Source organism: Neoarius graeffei, chromosome 6 (assembly GCF_027579695.1).
Source record: "Neoarius graeffei isolate fNeoGra1 chromosome 6, fNeoGra1.pri, whole genome shotgun sequence".
Taxonomy (NCBI): domain Eukaryota; kingdom Metazoa; phylum Chordata; class Actinopteri; order Siluriformes; family Ariidae; genus Neoarius; species Neoarius graeffei.
The window spans coordinates 39,504,630-39,527,058 of NC_083574.1; the positions used below are offsets into that span (position 1 = coordinate 39,504,630).

Below are 22,429 nucleotides of genomic sequence, written 5' to 3' on the forward strand. Positions count from 1 at the left end.
ATCTTCAGTGTCCTTACCAACTGCTGGTCCATGTTGATGTCTATCAGGTTGAATGACAGGAGATGGTCTTTCGCGCCGACAAAGAGTCGACCCTTCTCCTCATCCAGTAAAAACGTGTGGTAGGCCGAGCTGTTGGCCAGTCCATTAAAAGTAAACAAGTTGTTCGACTCCAACATTTCTGTGGGAAGGAGAAGAGACTTGGTTTTATTACTAATAAAGAATTACAGTTGAAATATTTGCAGTGGCTTACAGTTCTATGAAAACAGTTTAACCAAAGCCTGCTCATCTTACTCCACTTTTTGGATCATATCATTAGAGTCATTAAGTCTGAAAGACCATTGTTCATATCTGTAGACATTTTCCAACCACATGTCACCACAAAGGTCTCCATGTTGAGTGAGCAGGCTGTTAAAGGGTTGAAGGAGACTTAACAAACTGAGGATTTGGCTCAATCACAGAACACTTCTGCACAGGAGCTAGCGCTTTTCTTTTACTGCTGATGCTGAGTGTGAGTGTGCTTTTGGCAATAATAGAGCTGAGATCACTGGTTCAGTTCCTTCTCTTTCTCGATCACATATCTCACACACTCACTCATACACCGCACACACACGCACACTAATGGAGAAAGATATCTTCTTGTCTTTGGTGCTGTCCATGTCATTCATGCTCGGTGGAGCCGAGAATTATGTAAGTAGAGCCATGTGGTCTCTGAAGGATCCATGCCAGTTTAAGTTAGGGCCATGGCCAGGGTAGAGCTGACTTGACTTTTAGGGACCATTGGACAAGCCTTACCATAAAAGTATCTCATCTCATCTCATTATCTCTAGCCGCTTTATCCTGTTCTACAGGGTCGCAGGCAAGCTGGAGCCTATCCCAGCTGACTATGGGCGAAAGGCGGGGTACACCCTGGACAAGTCGCCAGGTCATCACAGGGCTGACACATACTGTAGACACACACAACCATTCACACTCACATTCACACCTACGGTCAATTTAGAGTCACCAGTTAACCTAACCTGCATGTCTTTGGACTGTGGGGGAAACCGGAGCACCTGGAGGAAACCCACGCAGACAACATGCAAACTCTACACAGAAAGACCCTCATCGGCCACGGGGCTCGAACCTGGACCTTCTTGCTGTGAGGCGACAGCACTAACCACTACACCACCATGCCGCCCCATAAAAGTATATGTGTAGCCATCCATCCATCCATCCATTATCTATAATACTTATCCATCAGGGTCGCAAGGGGAGCTGGAGCCAAATCCCAGCTGACTTTTGGCAAGAGGCAGGGTACACCCTGGGCAGGTTGCCAGTCTGTTACAGGACTAACATGGAAATGAACAACCATTCACACTCACGTTCACACCGATTGTCAATTTAGAATAGTCGGTCAACCTAATCCTCATGTCTTTGGACTGTGGGAGGAAACTGGAGTACCTGGAGGAAACCCATGCAGGCATGGAGAGAACATGCAAACTCCACACAGAAAGGCCCCAGTTGGCCATGAGGTTCAAACCCAGAACCTTCTTGCTGTGAGGTGACAGTGCTACTGTGCCGCCACAGTGCCCTCCCCAATTATTGGCACCCCTTGTAAAGATTAGTCAAAAAGGTTGAGGAAAAAAATCCACCTTTTGGTGAAGTTGCTTCATCTCACACTGAAAAAATGAGAAAAATCCAACATTTAATTGAAATATGTTTATTCAGAGAAAAAGAAATCTCTCATCAAGAAATAATTAGTTTCAACAAAAACACATGTGCCACTATTATTGGCACCCCTGCATTGAATACTTTGTACAACCTTCCTTTGCCAGTAAAACAGCGCTGAGTCTCTCCTATAACATTTTATAAGGTTGGAGATACACAGCAGGGCATCTGAGATCATTCCTCTTTACACAATCTCTCCACATCATCCAGGGTCCTCGGCCCTCTCTTGTGCTTCTCCTCTTCAGCTCAGCCCACAGGTTTTCACTGGGGTTAAGGTCAGGGGACTGAGATGGCCAGGGCAGAAGCTTAATTCTGTGCTCAGCTAAATATATAGTCATATGCTTTAGACATTTTAGACATATGCTTCGATCATTGTCCTGCTGGAACATCCAGTGACGACCCAGTTTTAGTTTCCTGGCAGAGGCAGCCAGATTTTGATTTAAAATGTCCTGGTGTTTCATGGAGTCCATGATGCCATGTACGCTAACAAGGTTTCCAGGGCCTTTGGAGGAAAAAACAGCCTCAAAACCACAGAACGTCTACCATATTTTACAGTTGGGATTGGGTTCTTCTCATTATAGCCGTCGTTCTTTATACACCAAACCCACCTTGAGTGTTTATTGGCAAAAAGCTCCATTTTTGTTGCATCAGACCAGAGAACACGGTTCCAGTCACAGTTGTAGTCATGTTTTGCAAACTTCAGGTGCTTATATGTTTGTGGTTAACTGACAGAAAAGGCTTTTTTTCTGGCAAACCTTCCAAATAATCTGTTGGCATGGAGATGGAGTCTGATGGTGGTTTTGGAGACTCAGAAACCCCCAGATTTTATTTTTTTTCTTGTAATTTCACCAACAGTGATCCTTGGGGATCTATCTATCTATCTATCTATCTATCTATCTATCTATCTATCTATCTATCTATCTTTTTTTGCCTCCCTTACCCTACTCCTCACTGTACATGGGGGTGAAATAAACTTGGGTCCTCTTCCAGGCAAGTTTGTAACAATTCCAGTTGGTGTCCACGTTTTCATTATTGCCTTAACAGTAGAAAATAACATTTTCAGGTGAGTAACTATATATTTTTTAACCATTCCCTGACTTATGAAAGTCGACACACTTCTCCCTCATTTAGTTTGTGTTTTCTTGTCTTTCCCCATGTTGATGGATGACTAAGGGAATTTGTCCTCTGTGTCACCTTATATTTGTTCCCCAGTTAATCAGGAAGTCATGGATTACAGCTTGAAAGTTCCTACACACTCCAATCTACTCAAACGTACAATGTAAATGGGAAACATGCTTCAGTTACATTGTGTTCACGATCATTTCCAGGGGTAGCAATAATAGTGACACATGTTTTTTTTGTTGAAAATAATTATTTCTTGATGATGGATTTGCTTTTCTCTGAATAAATTTATTTCAATTAAAAGTTGGATTTTTCTCGTTTTTTTCAGTGTGAGTTGAAGTGACTTCACCAAAGGGTGGATTTTATGAGAAAATACATAGATAAAATAGGAGGAAATAAGAAAATAAATAGCTAAATTGGCTGAAAAAAATGCATGGCTGGAATATTAGGAAATTAGAAAATGCATAACTCGATTAGCAGTCATTCAATAATTGAATACCTAAAATAGTTGGAACTATGACAAGAAATAGCTAACCTGCAGAACTTTAGACGACATTGCTATAATATTTAACAGTTGTTGCACGAAACTGAGTTGTACATGAGCTGATAGCAGATGAGGTGTGTAGTGCCAAGTCAGCTATTGAGGTATTTCACCTGACGTCACAGGGTCACGTGACGCCCCGGTGTCCGCCATTTTGAACATCAAGCTAGCTAATGTCAACAACAGTAGCTGGTATGTTACTGTAGCAATGTTTACGTTCAGTCATTTGGATGACTGTTAAAACCTTTCAGTCTCAAGTTTTTCCTTTACTGGATTTACTAGTTTACTGAGCTAGCGCGCCGGCCGCCGGCAGGCTAGCTAGTGCCCGCTAGCTCCCAGCTTGCCCGAGCGCGCTAGCTCAGTAAACTAGTAAATCCAGTAAAGGAAAAACTTGAGACTGAAAGGTTTTAACAGTCATCCAAATGACTGAACGTAAACATTGCTACAGTAACATACCAGCTATGATGTTGTTGATATTAGCTAGTGCTAACAGCTAGTTGCTAATACACTGCTACAACTACACCGACCCTAATAATACAGTTCTTGGTCATTGCCTGATAACAGCAAATTTATAACGGGCCATGTCTCAACAGACTAAGAAGTTATTTCAATGACATTTAATAACATTTTGTTTATCCTGAGGACCGAAAGTAAATGAAAATGTGAACAAACCTTAGCTGTAATAAGATGGCGACCACCGGCTCCAGGGACGACCCGCTGATGTAGGCATGTTACCCAGCCTGACACAAAATATTTGTAGGTATCCAAACTCTTATACGCTTTCAGATCAATACCTGTGTATGGCGATGGGTTTTTAACGACATAGGTATACAGATCATGTGGGCCGAAGTCAGGTAAAGACGAGGGCTTGGTGTACTTCCGTACGTCAGTGAACAATCCTGGTGGAAGCAGGTAAACGTCGTTCTCTAAGCCTGCTAACCTCAATTTTTGCAAATACCTCTCCCTCTGCTTGCCCTGTAAATGCCCTACGTCGCTGGATAGTGAAGGTGTTTTCTGCATCTCGCTCCTTTTTCTTTTATGTTTTTCATTTGTCGCCTTCCTCGCATTCAAACTGATTCGAGCCGTGCCGTCCAAAATGGCAGCATCACATGACTTGGTCACGTGGGTGAAATACCTCAATAAGCCATGTATGATGGGATTGAGTGGAATAACTGTTTTATTCTATCCACATTCACTGGATTTTGAGAAACAGAGCATTTTTATTTTTATTTCTTGCAAATTCGATAAATAAAAACTTTATACAAAAAGTCCAACAAAATAATTTCCGCATAGAATGTAAACAAACTGGCGAAATGACTAGCAATTTGTGAAAAATGTGATGATGATAATAATAATAATAATAATAATAATAATAATAATAATAATAATACTTGAAAAATAAAAAAGATACCTTCTTACCATCAAATACTTTTATTCCATATTTTGTTGCTTTTTTTGTATTTTTCGGGGTTTTGTTTTCGAGTAGAGTTTTTATTTCATCCTCGGTTGGTTCAGCAACATGCGCCACCATTTTGTTTTTTTCTACTCATGTTATATGAGCTGATAGCCTAGTAGTAGAGTAATCAAACAGAGCACGTGATTGTTCACATCCAGTGAATGTGGGGAGAATAATAGGAAATTTTATTAGTCTACTAATATTAATATTCAATTATATATTGCATATCAGATTAGCAACAAATCAGAATATACATCGCTTGAATAATCTCATCTCATTATCTGTAGCCGCTTTATCCTGTTCTACAGGGTCACAGGCGAGCTGGAGCCTATCCCAGCTGACTACGGGCGAGAGGCGGGGTACACCCTGGACAAGTCGCCAGGTCATCACAGGGCTCACACATAGACACAGACAACCATTCACACTCACATTCACACCTACGGTCAATTTAGAGTCACCAGTTAACCTAACCTGCATGTCTTTGGACTGTGGGGGAAACCGGAGCACCCGGAGGAAACCCACGCGGACACGGGGAGAACATGCAAACTCCACACAGAAAGGCCCTTGCCGGCCACAGGGCTCGAACCTGGACCTTCTTGCTGTGAGGCAACAGCGCTAACCACTACACCACCGTGCCGCCCCGCTTGAATAATCTGAATTAGAAAACCAAATAGTTAGACATGTAGAAAATCAAAACATGCATGACTGAATATAGGAAAATATGTAGCTATAATGTTTGAAATTTAGAAAATGTACAGCTGGATTTGCATCAAATCAGAAAGTACATAGCTGGATAGATTATAATAATGATTACTAAATCAGAAAACACTCAGTGACAATAGCAGAAAATTTAAAAAAAATAATGAATAGCTAGAATATATGCAAATCAGAATATGTATAGCTAGAATAGCAGGAAATCAGACAATAAATATCTAGAATATTAATAAGACTATGTCTTTTTAGAGCGTGATATAGATTATTTCGAATACATTATCTGTAACAGATTTTGTTTATTAATTCAGGCTCTACCCTCAAGGTCTGCTGATTTTTTGTCATCAATACACCTCATTTAAAAGTTCATCCCAGTCAATCTTAATTCCAAAGGCTTTAACCTTCAAGAAGACCCACTGAGGCATGAAAGTGCACACACAGCGTGCGAATAACACCCTGAGCAGCGAGAAAAAAACTGAGGCTAAGTAAACAATGCATCCACCGCTCCACCTGTAACCCCCACTGTTCAAGCTAACAGCATCCAGCACTTTCTGTTACAATTGCTTATGGTGTGTATGAACGAATTATGGGGCCATAAAAATTAAAACCTGAGCCTCAAAAATTCTTCGGCTGGATTGAATTACTTGAAGTAGTTTCAGTAACTGTAGCCATCATATACAGTAAGTTGCAAATAACACTCAACCTATTAATGGACTTGGATAGCAATTTTGATCCAGAAATTCAAAGAAAGAAATGTACTCCAGTAAATATGAAATGCTAAAAGCGTACAGCTGAAGGTGAGAATGGTCCGGGTGTATGAGGCAAAGCATGAGAAGTGGTGAGAGAGCTCTAATTACAGACTGTGACCTGAAGGGAAATGAGATTTTTCCCTGCAGCCACCAAAGAGCACTTAAAAACTGCACTCTAGAGCAACTTTAGTACTGAGTGAGACGTGTTGGACACCTCAACCTGTTATTACAGCTTGTGTGTGTGCGTGCGTGTGTATAAAGCTCAACGGGACTGTGAATGCAAAACCCACTCTGAACATACCACAGCTCCATTTCATTCACACATATGTGCAAGCAGCTGGCTAGTTTCAACACAGTGGCTAATGCTACCTAAGGCCTTTTCTGTTCTGCATCTAAAACTAACGAAGCATATGTTATGTGTTCACATTAACAGTAAAAAGCTACGGAAGAGAATGCATATTCTGTACACTTGCAATGGATGTTTCTGAATCATTTCACCCGGACGATTCATTTTCTGGTATCAGTGTATAAAAGCTTTCATTAATATGTTACAGTGGCACTTGAAAGTTTGTGAACCCTTTAAAATGTTCTTTATTTCTGCATAAATATGACCTAAAACATCATCAGATTTTCACACAAGTCCTAAAAGGAGATAAAGAGAACCCAATTAAACAAATGAGACAAAAATATTATACTTGGTCATTTATTTATTGAGGAAAATGATCCAATATTACATATCTGTGAGTGGCAAAAATATGTGAACCTTTGCTTTCAGTATCTGGTGTGACCCCCTTGTGCAGCAATAACTGCAACTAAATGTTTCTGGTAGCTGTTGATCAGTCCTGCACACCGGCTTGGAGGAATTTTAGCCCATTCCACCGTACAGAACAGCTTCAACTCTGGGATGTTGGTGGGTTTCCTCACATGAACTGCTCGCTTCAGGCCCTTCCACAACATTTCCATTGGATTAAGGTCAGGACTTTGACTTGGCCATTCCAAAACATTCACTTTATTCTTCTTTAATCATTCTTTGGTAGAACGACTTGTGTGCTTAGGGTCGTTGTCTTGCTGCATGACCCACCTTCTCTTGAGATTCAGTTCTTGGACAGATGTCCTGACATTTTCCTTTAGAATTTGCTGGAATAATTCAGAATTCATTGTTCCATCAATGATGGCAAGCCGTCGTGACCCAAATGCAGCAAAACAGGCCCAAACCATGATACCACCACCATGTTTCACAGATGGGATAAGGTTCTTATGCTGGAATGCAGTGTTTTCCTTTCTCCAAACTTAATGCTTCTCATTTAAACCAAAAAAGTTCTATATTGGTCTCATCCATCCACAAAACATTTTACATTAGCCTTCTGGCTTGTCCATGTGATCTTTAGCAAACTGCAGACGAGCAGCAATGTTCTTTTTGGAGAGCAGTGGCTTTCTCCTTGCAACCCTGCCATGCACACCATTGTTGTTCAGTTACCCTGGGGTCCTTTGTGACCTCGTCGACTATTACACGCCTTGCTCTTGGAGTGATCTTTGTTGATTGACCACTCCTGGGGGGGGTAACAATGGTCTTGAATTTCCTCCATTTGTACACAATCTGTCTGATTGTGGATTGGTGGAGTCCAAACTCTTTAGAGATGGTTTTGTAACCTTTTCCAGCCTGATAAGCATCAACAACACTTTTTCTGAGGTCCTCAGAAATCTCCTTCGTTTGTCCCATGATACACTTCCACAACCATGTGTTGTGAAGATCAGACTTTGATAGATCCTGGTTCTTTAAATAAAACGGGGTGCCCACTCACACCTGATTGTTATCCCATTGATTGAAAACACCTGACTCTAATTTCACCTTCAAATTAACTGCTAATCCTAGAGGTTCACATACTTTTGACACTCGCAGATATGTAATATTGGATTGTTTCCCTCAATAAATAAATGACCAAGTATAATAACGTTGTCTCATTTGTTTAACTGGGTTCTCTTTATCTACTTTTCGGACTTGTGTGAAAATCTGATGTTTTAGGTCATATTTATGCAGAAATATAGAAAATTCTAAAGGGTTCACAAACTTTCAAGCACCACTGTATTTAACAGTTATTCCACAAAATTGAGTCATACATGAGCTGATAATTATTCTATTCACATTCACTGGATATAAGCAATAACACACTCTGATTGGCTACTCTACTACTAGGATATCAGCTCATATACCATGAGTAGAGAAAAACAAAATGGTGGTGCATGTTCCTGAAACAACTGAGGATAATACATGTAAACAAATTCAGAATATATGCTTTAATATATGACTTGTTTGAGCTAACAGAATGGATTCTGTAACTCAGATTACCACTGCACAACCATAGTGAGCAGAAAAGCATCTCAACACGTCGAGTCTCGAGGCTGATGCACTAAAACAGAAGACTACAGGTTCAATAGGAGCAGGGATTTGAGGCTACAGTGTGCAAAACTGAACAGATGAAGATAAAAGACCACGAATTAAGTCTTAGTACTCAAAAAAAGTTGTTATAAAGTTTACCCATGTTATGACATCTCAAGATTTGGAGATATTTTAGCAGGTTTGTAGGCTACATTCACATCAAGCTGAAGGGACTCAAATCTGAATTTGTCTGTGAAGATTCTCAATCATCCAGGTCATAGTAAACTGTGGGTGGTAGAAATGGGCAACTGGACTTGCTTGAAGATTCTTGAAAACGTTTCACCTCTCGTCCAAAAGGCTTCCTCAGTTCTGTCTGACTCCCTATTAGTCAGACAGAACTGAGGAAGCCTTTTGGACGAGAGGTGAAACGTTTTCAAGAATCTTCAAGCAAGTCCAGTTGCCCATTTCTACCACCCACAGTTCAAATCTGAATTGTTGCCTAAATGTGACACAGATCTAGGGTGGGTTTCCCAAAAGCATCGTAGCACAAAGATCATCGTTAAATGGTAGCCCGAGCATCACAATGAACTCTCTCTCCTAGTTAAGATGCTCTTACCGTTAAGAAACTTGGGAAACCCACCATAGATGTTTTCAGGCCTGTGTGGACAAAGACATCTGATGATTTCAAATCAGATTTGAGTCACTTTCATATGTGTTCCTAAATCCGATATGCGTCTGGTTTGTGGCCATGTGACATGAATGAGAAGGATCAGATTGGAATTCTTTTTGATTATACACATGTGCTGAGTGCTGTGTTCATCAGCAGCACCGGCAGCAGAGCAAAACAACAATGGAGGAGAGCTACAGTAGCTGTAAAAACAGCCAAAGCTAGCCATCTGGCTTTTTTTGTTTATTTGGCCTTCTCGACCTGATCACGTACAGCTGGCGAACTGGTTGCTGTCCTCCAGAACAAATTCATTAGCAACTAGTGTGTACATTTATTCAGTTTTAATACCATGAGTTGTCTCACAAATATGACGTTTTTTGTTTTTGGTGATGTACCGTAGATGACGCATGTAAAAACATATCGATGTGCGCATGCATGCTGTTACAGAGGACATGAGTTCACATTTAGCTATATATAGGTCACTTGTAATTATGAATGTGGACCATCAATATTGGCAAAACCAGAATGGAACAATGAGCCTTGTAATATGAACAGAGCCATAGTTAATGTTTTCACTGCATGGATATCGGTTCATCTCACAGGTAGCAATGTGCTAAATTTACTAACAGCAGCTTTAAAAGTTACAACTTAAACTCAAGGTGTCTATTTGGCAAAGTGATTAAAATCTACTCAATGCCTTATGAAAAGAAGACACAGAGATATAACTCACACACTGTGAAAACTTTTGCTGGAATCTATCCATTTGGCCAAATTGACGAAAATTAAACCCTCACTAAATGTGTTTCAGGGCCAGAAAGACTCTTGAACTGACTGTTGAGAAAAGGAGTATAACTGAGTATGCCTCTAGAATGCACTGCCATCTCTGTCTCTGTCTCTCTCTCCCTCTCTCTCTCACACACACACACATACCCCAGAATTAGAATCGCTATTACAGCTAAGTATGCATTCTTAAAGTCTCAAATGTGATGAATTGTGAGTGTGTGTGTGTGAGTGATACACTCGTAATCCTGTGACTGTATCCTTCCATTGGTTTAATGCCTCTTCTTACATAAGGAGACCAAAAATGGGAGAGAGGACCGTGTGTGTGTGTGTGTGTGTGTGTGTTAAATGTCTCGATCAATGGAGGCATAAGTGTTACGGGAGTCTCTTTGTATTTTCAAGTGCTGTTTACATAATGCATTATAGTGTAAAAGCTCTACTTGAAGTTTTATCATCTTTGATAATGAGTGTATTCACTGCACAGATCTACACACACACACACACACACATACATTTGATGTGTACATGTGCCTTTATGCCTGAACAAGTGTGTATGTTTTCCCCATTATAAACCCTTCCAGTATTCCCTTACAGCAACACCCAGTGACAAATCTCAATGTTTATTTTTGTCCTCTATTGTATTTGAAGTTGTATTCTGTCAAAACCCAGCAATGACGTCAACCGAAAACATGCAGGTGTTTTTGCATAATGTTAGGGTACCATTAGTCTCTACGATTCCTGTGCGTGTTTGTTGGTTTTGTTCAGTAAGCCCAGAGTAAACCTTGTCTGTTATCATGACACATTAGCCCAAGGCTGACGCAGGAAATTTTTCAAACTATATAAACAAAAAACACATCCTGTCTACGCACTTATCTGTGTGATAATTAATAAACAATAGTTTGAGTAATGGATGTTTTCATGACAGCAAATACAGGAAGCATATTTAAAGCAAGGATGTATGCACAGACTCTCACTCTCACACACACACACGCGCATGCTCACAAATATTAGGAATCCCTTTGCTATATACATAGTAACATTACCAATATACACTTTATTAGGTACACCTGTTCAACTACTCATTAACACAAATATCTAATCAGCCAATCACATGGCAGCAACTCGATGCATTTAGGCATATAGACACGGTCAACCAGCTGAAGTTCAAACCGAGCAGCAGAATTGATACGAAAGGTGATTTAACTGACTGACTTTGAATGTGGCATGGTTGTTGACACCAAACGGGCTGGTCTGAGTATTTCAGAAACTGCTGATCTACTTGGATTTTCATGTACAACCATGTCTCGGGGTTACAGAGAAAAACGTCCAGTTAAAAGAAGGTTAAAGAGGAAATATCCAGTGAGTAGCAGTTCTCTGGGCGAAAATGCCTTGTTGATGCCAGAGGTCAGAGGAGAATGGACAGAGTGGTTCAGGATGACAGAAAGGCAAGAGTAACTCAAATAACCACTCATTACAACCAAAGTATGCACAAGACAATCTCTGGATCTGAACGCACAGCACGTCGAACCTTGAAGCAGATTGGCTACAGCAGCAGAAGACCACACTGGTTGCCACACCTGTCAGATAAGAACAACTGAGGCTACAATTCTCACGGGCTCACCAAAATTGGGCAATAGAAGATTGGAAAAACGTTGCCTGGTCTGATGAGTCTCAATTTCTGCTGCGACATTCGGATGGCAGGGTCAGAATTTGACGTAAACAACATGAAAGCATGGATCCATCCTGCCTTGTATCAACAGTTCAGGCTGGTGGTGGTGGTGTAATTGTGTGGGGGATATTTTCTTGGCACACTTTGGGCCCCTTAGTACTAATTGAGCGTCATTTAAATGCCACAGAGTACCTTAGTATTGTTCCTGACCATGTCTATCCCTTTATGACCACGGTGTACCCATCTTCTGATGGCTACTTCCAGCAGGATAATGTGCCATGTCACAAAACTCAAATCATCTTAAACTGGTTTCTTGAATGAGTTCACTGTACTCAACTGGCCTCCACAGTCATTAGATCCCAATTCAATAGAGCACCTTTGGGACAAGGTGGAACAGGAGATTCAAGTTATGGATGTGTAGCCGATAAATCTGCAGCAACTGCATGATGCTATGATGTCAGTATGGACCAAAATCTCTGAGGAAGGTTTCCAGCACCTTGTTGAATTTTTGTAACGAAGAATTAAAGCAGTTCTGAAGGCGAAAGTGGGTCCAACCCAATACTAGCAAGAGACCAAAAGGTCACCGGTTCAATTCCCTGGACCAGCAAGAATGGCTGAAGTGCCCTTGAGCAAGGCACCTAAACCCCAACTGCTCTGGGTACGTTGTATGTTGCTCTGAATAAGGGCATCTGCTAAATGCCATTAATGTAATGTAATGTGTACCTTATAAAGCAGCCAGTGAGTGTCTGTATCAAATATGTAAGAAAAATAGACCAAAACACATACAGATTTATTCAGGTGTGCTAACAACTAGCTTTTAGCCGAAGTGTTTCCTGTTTGTTGACCTTTTTCTACAGATATAGTGGAGACACGTAATAAAAATGTACCTGGAAACGCCAGTTCATAAACAATTCATAAAGCCAGTTCATACTTTTGTAGAGTGTTTACTTTATCTAGACAATCTTTGGCATGAGTCTTGGTCTTGTAAGACAATAAAAAACAAGAAGGCAGGACTTGGGCCTCTTTCACCAGTAAAAATATGAAGTAGCTGCTAATTGTTAAATGGCAGTCGCACCATAGTTTTGTCGTTTTGTTTCCTTTCTGCTGCTTGATGCATTTTCCCTGCATTCTCTGCAAACTCACACCAACCACAACCAACATACTGTTGATCCATGTAAATTAACTGTATCAGCTGATCAGTTTGTCTGTTATACCAAAGAAACAAAGCCTGACATTTTGTGAATGGGCGAAACAGAAATAGCTTAGGGCGGCACAGTGGTGTAGCGGTTAGCACTGTCGCCTCATAGCAAGAAGGTTCTGGGTTCAAGCCCAGTAGCCGGCAGGGGCCTTTCTGTGTGGAGTTTGCATGTTCTCCCCGTGTCCGCGTGGGTTTCCTCCGGGTGCTCCGGTTTCCCCCACAGTCCAAAGACATGCAGGTTAGGTTAACTGGTGACTCTAAATTGATCGTAGGTGTGAATGTGAGTGTGAATGGTGGTCTGTGTCTGTGTGTCGGCCCTGTGATGACCTGGCGACTTGTCCAGGGTGTACCCCGCCTTTCGCCCGTAGTCAGCTGGGATAGGCTCCAGCTTGCCTGCGACCCTGTAGAAGGATAAAGCGGCTAGAGATAATGAGATGAGATGTTGTGGACTTGTTTTGGACGAATACTTGTTTGTTATGTATGATATTGTTAGCTCAGATCTATCAATCTATATATATATATATATATATATATATATATATAATCTCATTATCTCTAGCCGCTTTATCCTGTTCTACAGGGTCGCAGGCAAGCTGGAGCCTATCCCAGCTGACTACGGGTGAAAGGCGAGGTACACCCTGGATAAGTCACCAGGTCATCACAGGGCTGACACATAGACACAGACAACCATTCACACTCACATTCACACCTACGGTCAATTTAGAGTCACCAGTTAACCTAACCTGCATGTCTTTGGACTGTGGGGGAAACCGGAGCACCCGGAGGAAACCCACGCGGACACGGGGAGAACATGCAAACTCCACACAGAAAGGCCCTCGCCAGCCACGGGGCTCGAACCTGGACCTTCTTGCTGTGAGGCGACAGCGCTAACCACTACACCACCGTGCCGCCCATATATATATATATATATATATATATATATATATATATATTATTAACGTTTCACCACAGTTGGACAAAATAAGCTACAGTATAAACTATATTTGACTCTGTTTAACAGCGAAACAGAAATTCATCCTTCAGAAAAGCAATTCTAGAAGCATTAATGAAACCTCGAAAGCATTTGTTTCTCATGAACTTTCACTGACCGTTCCTTAGAATTCCCTTATCTGTTTTCATCATTTTATCACGTTTTTATCATATGTTTTTTACAGTAAACAGGTTTTACGTTCTTTTCCCAGCACAAGTATATATACAGTATACACTGTAGAGCACTGTGTGACTGTGCAAGTCTTAAAGACATGCTGTAGACAAAAGATGCCTTCAAAAATAATGAAACGAAATGTTTCTACATTTCCAATAAATGAAACAAAGCCAATGTTTCATGTGACTTCTTCTTCTTGTTCTTTTGACTGTTCCTGTTTGGGGTCGCCACAGCGTTTAATGTCCCGCTATCTCCTCCTGTCCTCCATATCTTTTTCTGTAGCATCAACTGTCCTTGTGCCCTCCTTCACCACATCCATAAATCTCATCTTTGGTCTTCCTCTTTTCCTTCTCCCCGGCAACTCCATCTCCAGCATTCTTTTCCCAATATACCTTGCATCTCTCCTCTGTACGTGTCCAAACCAAGGGCAGCACGGGGGTGTAAGTGGTTAGCATGGTCGCCTCACAGCAAGAAGGTTCTGGGTTCGAGCTCAGCAGCCGGCGAGGGCCTTTCTGTGTGGAGTTTGCATGTTCTCACCGTGTCTGCGTGGGTTTCCTCCGGGTGCTTCAGTTTCCCCCACAGCTCAAAGACATGCGGTTAGGTTAATATGGGAATGCCTTGGGCTGAGGTGCCCTTGAGCGAGGCACCTAACTCCCAACTGCTCCCCGGGTGCTGTCAGCATGTTAGCCCACGTGTGTGTGCATGTGTGTGTTCACTGCTGCAGAGAGGAATTTCACAAGTGTGTGATGAATAAAGTTGTTGTTCTTCTTCATCTCAATCTCGCCTCTCTCACTTTGTTTCCAAGCCGCCCTACATGTATTGTCCCTCTAATATTCTCGTTTCTAATCCTGTCCAACTTTGTCACTCCCAACGAAAATCTCAGCATCTTCATCTCTGCTACCTCCAGTTCAGCCTCCTGTCTTTTTTCAGTGCCACTGTGTCCAAACCATACAATATTACTACTGTCTTGTCCACTATCACTCTGGCTGGCAACCTTCTGTCACAGATCACTCCTGACACTCTCCTCCATCCATTCCACTATCTTCTTCACTTCTCTTCCACACACACCGTTACTTTGTACAGTTGACCCCAGATATTTGAACTCCTCTGCTTTGACCACCTTTGTTCCTTGTAGCTGTATCATTCCACTGTCCACAAAGGCAAAGGGAAGGCAAAGAATAGCCAACAGATGACACCAACCCAAGCCCAAATCTTGTCCCCCTTTCCATATTCCTAATGGCTAGTCTACATTACAGTAGACTAACATTATATCAAGTTGTGGTTCAGGGTTATGGACACTAGAAATAGAAAGTTGAAACATAAGCAGAATCTGACATGTCCATACTGCAACCTCACTGGCAGCATTAATGGCTCATTAAGCATATCAAAAGAGATTGGATCAGGGCTTCCATAACTGCAGCTAGGAGCAACCCCATCCCCTGTGTTAAATCCTCCAGTTCTTTCTGCCTTAATCCCACGTGAAACATCTTTGATGTTTCGAGAACGATAGTGATGCAGAACATACACTTTTCATCTTCAGTAACATTAGCCTAGCTGCTAAATTACTCCACTGACTGCACAGTCAACTAGTCATATGCTTGTATGTAGTGAAAGTTCATTATGTCTACCTATTGAAACTATTCTTTAAATTCGTTTCTTAAGACAAGGATTTTTTAAGATGTTACCTTGACAGTTTCGGCGATAAACTTCCGCCTTCTTCAAAACAGTCACCAGATGTCGAGATGCCGAAACTGTCAAGGTAACATCTTAAAAAATTCTTGTCTTAAGAAACAAATTTAAAGAATAGTCATATGCTTTTTCTTTTTTTTTTACATTAAGTAGTTGCCTCTTATCACCAAGCATATACGGTATATCAGAGTTCAATGTGCATACATGTACAGTCCTGTGCAAAAGTCTTAAACACATGTAAAGAAATGCTGGAGACCAAAAATGGCTTAAAAATAATGAAATTAAATGTTTCAACATTAAAAAATACTATAAACAGTAATCAGTAAGCCATAATAAATGAAACAAAGTCAATATTTGGTGTGAGATGACCTTTTGCTTGAAAAAAAAAAAGTAGTCTCCGGTACGAGTGCAGTTTTATAAGGAAATGAGCTGTAGGTTTTACTGAGTATCTTACAGAACCAGCCACAGTTCTTCTGGACACTTTGACTGGTCACACTCGCTTCTTCATTTTGCACCAAAACCCAGCAGCCTTCATTATGTTTTCTTTTTCAATCTGAAAAGTGCTCTCTTATGGAATATGCTGCTCAGATTCAAACTTTTTTTTTTTCCTGGAACATTTAAATTTGTGCTGGAAAATGAACATTTGGCACTCTAAAATGTTTTTGTACTGACCTGATAATGTAGAAGTCATAAAATAGAAATCTATAACAAAGTTTGTATGAAAAAAAAAATAGGGTGCCTAAGATTTTTGCACATCATTATTATTATTATCTCATCTCATTATCTCTAGCCGCTTTATCCTGTTCTACAGGGTCGCAGGCAAGCTGGAGCCTATCCCAGCTGACTACGGGCGAAAGGCGGGGTACACCCTGGACAAGTCGCCAGGTCATCACAGGGCTGACACATAGACACAGACAACCATTCACACTCACATTCACACCTACGGTCAATTTAGAGTCACCAGTTAACCTAACCTGCATGTCTTTGGACTGTGGGGGAAACCGGAGCACCCGGAGGAAACCCACGCGGACACGGGGAGAACATGCAAACTCCACACAGAAAGGCCCTCGCCGGCCACGGGGCTCGAACCCGGACCTTCTTGCTGTGGGGCGACAGCGCTAACCACTACACCACCGTGCCGCCTATTATTATGACATATAGATGGAGATTAAGTTGAAAAAACAAAACACGAGCTTGTATGGGGGTTAAAGGTTGTAACTTTCCATACAAAATCTGACCAGATCACTAGTTGGGCTCCTTAAATGTGGTGTGATCTTCGTAGGAATTTTGTGTTTGTGAACAGAATGAGCGGTGTTGTCTTTTTCCCCCTGCGAGAACAGGAGAGCATAAAGAAGCTTCTTGTTGCCCTTGTTATCAACAAAATACAAGAGCAGAACTTTCTGAATCTGTAATGTTGCTTTGGTTACTTCTGATTTTGAATTTTTTTTCCAGTTATTTTCTTCTCAGGCAGCCCTTAAACTTTAACTGAAACACTTTTCTTCTGCAAAATCCTGCTTCACCAAACTCCCCACAACAGCTAGAACTGAAATCCGGCATCATACAGATATAGGTTTCATATCTACACTACCGTTCAAAAGTTTGGAGTCACCCAGACAATTTTGTGTTTTCCATGAAAAGTCACACTTTTATTTCCCACCATAAGTTGTAAAATGAATATAAAATAGAGTCAAGACATTTTTCTGGCCATTTTGAGCATTTAATCGAGCCCACAAATGTGATGCTCCAGAAACTCAATCTGCTCAAAGGAAGGTCAGTTTTATAGCTTCTCTAAAGAGCTCAACTGTTTTCAGCTGTGCTAACATGATTGTACAAGGGTTTTCTAATCATCCATTAGGGCCTCTGCATGCTCTTGTGACAAGGCTTTCGCAGATAGCTTTTCGCAGACAGTTGTAATTTATCATTGAGCGGGGAGTAATAGGCGTGCGCGATGTTATTCACTGCCACAACGCAAGGGGGCGCGAAGTCACGAAATTGCTAGGAGTAGTTGGTGGGTGTGGTTAGTGGAGTGTTTATCCTCCGGTTACTTATAATGACTAGAACTGGAGTCGTATAGATGTACGTACTTCCTCACTTCCTCGATCAACCGCTCTTCGTGCTGCTCCATTTTCGCTCGTGTTTTTAAAAATGGCGGTAGTGAAAACAAAACAAACCGGGAAAGTAGGGAAGCGGAAGTGCGTGTACAGCGGATGTAGAGTGGACCAATCAGAGCCCTCTTGTCTGCGACGCTGTCTGCGAGGCTTCTGCGGTGGTCACAGTTTTTGGGAGGTGCGCGCAGAGCATCTGCGAAGGGTGGGGGGCTACGCAGACGCCATCTGCGAGGACTGCGTTGTCAGCATAAATTGGCCTTTAGCCTTCTGAGGCAATGAGCAAACACATTGTACCATTAGAACACTGGAGTGAGAGTTGCTGGAAATGGGCCTCTATACACCTATGGAGATATTGCACCAAAAACCAGACATTTGCAGCTAGAATAGTCATTTACCACATTAGCGATGTATAGAGTGTATTTCTGATTAGTTTAAAGTGATCTTCATTGAAAAGAACAGTGCTTTTCTTTTAAAAATAAGGACATTTCAAAGTGACCCCAAACTTTTGAACGGTAGTGTATAATACAGTCTGTCTGTCTGTCTGTCTCTCTCTCTCCCTCACACACACACACACGCGCGCGCGCGCGTGTGCACACAGAGCTATTGTTATGAAAAGCATCAAAGAGAGAGGAAGAGAGGACAGATGGAGGCAGAGGAATAGTCCCATCTGAGAGTGATAAAAATAAACTCCTCTACCCTACATACATCCTGCTCCCCCTCCTTCTGCGAAGGGTGGATGGGTGGGTGGGGTTGGGGGGGTGTCTCTTTGCTGTGGTCCTAATAAGACAATTGAGCAGATCCACCAGAACATTCTGTAGCTAGCTAGCACAGCAGCCCTTATCCACGCTCTTTGAGAAAGATTAGCCAGTTTCATTAAAAATTATTTCATTCCATTCATTGTGATTTATTGTGGATAATATCTAGAGCAGCGGCTACAATTGTCGACAGTCCATAATTATCGACACCTTTTCAGATTTACCAATAAAAAACAATTTTACAAAGGTGAGTTTCAGTTACAGCAGTTATTATGAAAGTGAAAGTGCCTTTAAAGCATTCGCACCCCTGTCTTGGTATAAATTACAGAGTCATCTTAAATTGGATTACCTCCCAAGTACGGAAGATTTTAAAGCTAGGATCAAGGACTATTTGACTACTGAAAGTACATGTCCTCTTACTGAACACAGCTGGTGATTATAATGTAATGATGTGACTTGCCAATTTGTTTTAACAGGTTTTTTTTTTTTCAATTGTGTATTTTATGTGGATCTACTGTGCTGCTCTCTTGGCCAGGATCCCCTTGCAAAAGAGATTCTGAATCTCTATGGGATTATTCCTAGTTAAATAAAGGTAAAGAAGAAGATTATTGGTTAATTAATCAACCGGAAGACCCCCCTCGCCCTTTGATCTTGTCGTCTGATGACGCAGCATTACCCGAGATAGAATTTTTTAGCACGATCAGCAATTTGAGGAAAACCCGGATCACAGGTAAGCATGGTGGAAAGATCATGGACATGTTTTTACTGATCAAATTCACCGATATTACATGATCTCCTTGTCAAAACCTACTTTGTTTCTTACGCTTTCATTTGACAGTCGCCATTTTGTATCTATTCCATTCAGATCTTTTTTTTTTTTTGCAGTTTGTTGTAAATATCTAACACATATTACAATATCAGTCGACATTTATTTTGTTTCGAGGAATGACATGCGACCTTTGACCTGGATTTTCATGCGGTTACAATGTAAATCGCCTGTTGACATTTATTGGTAAACTACAAAACTAGAAATTAATACAAACAACAACGAATGATTAACAAAATGTGATCTACGAAAATACTTAGAAAGTGGAACAAAAAGATTTTCTGACAGGTTAAACATTATCAGTTCATTTGTTTACAAACATTAGAATCACTTCCTCATTTACGTAAACACCGACATTGATATCTTTATCTCATCTCATCTCATCTCATTATCTGTAGCCGCTTTATCCTGTTCTACAGGGTCGCAGGCAAGCTGGAGCCTATCCCAGCTGACTACGGGCGAAAGGCGGGGTACACCCTGGACAAGTCGCCAGGTCATCACAGGGCTGACACATAGACACAGACAACCATTCACACTCACATTCACACCTACGGTCAATTTAGAGTCACCAGTTAACCTAACCTGCATGTCTTTGGACTGTGGGGGAAACCGGAGCACCCGGAGGAAACCCACGCGGACACGGGGAGAACATGCAAACTCCTCGATATCTTTATATAAAAGGTATTTTGTACTAAATATAAGTCTATGTAAAACAAATTTTAAATAAAAAATATGTTTTGTTAACTTAATACCACATACAATTTTTAAAAAAAATAAATAATCATCTGAGTGTCGATAATTGTGGAACGGTGTCAATAACTGTGGACAAAGGTGTCAATACTTGTGGAACGGTGTCACGTGATCTGATACGCTAAGTAATCGGGAATCAACTCTTTCTTTTTTTTTTTCCCAGTGGAAGTTTGAGTAATTATTTATGCACAGTTTACGTATTTAAAGTCTTTTCTCCTTTTGCAAAAGATCGTTAAGGTGTCGATAATTGTAGCCGCCGCTCTAGTAAGTGTATAATTTAAATATTAAGATGATATGAAGAGTTGAACTGCTCACATTCCAGAACATTCCTTACATCCCTGCAATTAGCTTCATTATGAACAACATTCAATATGCTTTTCACTGGAATGGTGTGATGCAACTTTAAGGAGTTAACTCTGTGTATCTTTCTCTTGTTACGTAAAGAATGAAACATAACTGGGTTTGCTGTTATAGGAAAATATTAATGACAGTCAATAACAGTATGATGTTTTCACCAAACCCCAAACTTCACTATTTTCCTATAACAGCATGTCCTGAAGTTTTTTATTATTTCAGGATGTTTTCACCACTGTTTGTTTGTTCCCAATGTAATGCAAAAATTAGTGAACGGATTTTGATGAATTTTTTAAGGAAAGGTGGGTCATGGGGTGGCATGGTGGTGTAGTGGTTAGTGCTGTTGCCTCACAGCAAGAAGGTCCGGGTCCGAGCCCCGTGGCCGGCGAGGGCCTTTCTGTGTGGAGTTTGCATGTTCTCCCCGTGTCCGCGTGGGTTTCCTCCGGGTGCTCCGGTTTCCCCCACAGTCCAAAGACATGCAGGTTAGGTTAACTGGTGACTCTAAATTGAGCGTAGGTGTGAATGTGAGTGTGAATGGTTGTCTGTGTCTATGTGTCATCCCTGTGATGACCTGGCGACTTGTCCAGGGTGTACCCCGCCTTTCGCCCGTAGTCAGCTGGGATAGGCTCCAGCTTGCCTGCGACCCTGTAGAACAGGATAAAGCAACTAGAGATAATGAGATGCGATGAGGTGGGTTATGGGCCAAGGAACACTTGATTAGATTTTGATGCAAATCCAGATATGTATGTGGATCCAGGATTTTTCTTTTTGTCTGTTCCCAACATAACTCAAAAAGTAGTGAAAGGATTTTGATAAAATTTGGTGTACAGCTTTAATATTATCCTGGGTTCAATTGATTTCATTCTGATGTTCATAATATGTGGCTTGGTCAAGGTATGCACTCAATTGTGTGCCCTAGTTCCTCTTGTGACACAATAATTTGTTAATGATTAGAAATTTATATTAATTAAACCTAGACAGCCTTTTGATTTCATAAAATTGGTGAAATTTAGTTCCCTCTGAAATTTGGTCATTGTGATATCCATTTATTTCTGTAATATCTCACAAAATATCAGGCCATTCTGTGGCTGGGAAGTTATTTAATTTGAGGTGATTAAAGTAAATAGTGTGCATGAAATCGCTCGCTTCATGCAGTCAAGCAGACAGAGGAAGTCCGTGTGTACATGCACAGGTTTACCATCTTCTTCTTCTTTTGGGTTTTACGGCAGCTGGCATCCACAGTGTTGCATTACTGTCATCTACAGGTTTACCTTTGACCGTGCACTGACAGCTACATCATTCTGTCACTAAACGAACAGCTGATCACACCGAGGTGCTCGCTGACCGCCGATATTTATTAGTTTGGTCCTGTGTTTCCTTTCCTTCGTAACATAACGCCTTTTCTTCTCGCTTTCTGTTACTGTAGTCGGTCTTTCACATTTCATTCACACACTCACATCCTCCATTTTTCTCTCCTGTTTCAAATTTGTATCCCAGAATGCCTTGTGTGAATGGGGAAAGCCCACCTTGTAATGCATGCGTAGTATCTTGAATTGGGTCATGGTGAAGCAGGAAAAAATAGTGGAAAATTTAGGGCCATGTGGCCCTAAAGTCATTAATTGTTCGATTAAAAAAAACTAATACAATTGGAAGTCTGTGATTTGAATTCAGTAACTTTTGGTCCACTAAACAAAAATAATCGGGTGTCAGGGAAAATTCTTTTTATGACCTACACTTGAAAAATCTGAAAGGCAGTCTACCTTTAAGGAACATCATCATACTTTTTATTTATTTTTATTCCATCT

At 41.1% G+C, this 22,429-nt stretch overlaps 1 protein-coding gene across 1 annotated transcript in view; it reads right to left on the reverse strand.

The window, feature by feature from the left end:
* Positions 1-22,429, reverse strand: part of sema3ab (sema domain, immunoglobulin domain (Ig), short basic domain, secreted, (semaphorin) 3Ab) — a 102,116-nt gene that overhangs the window by 61,712 nt on the left and 17,975 nt on the right. The window contains exon 2 of the mRNA XM_060923629.1: positions 18-178. Within this exon, the coding sequence (XP_060779612.1) occupies positions 18-178 (161 nt within the window). The remainder of the gene's footprint in view (positions 1-17; positions 179-22,429) is intronic.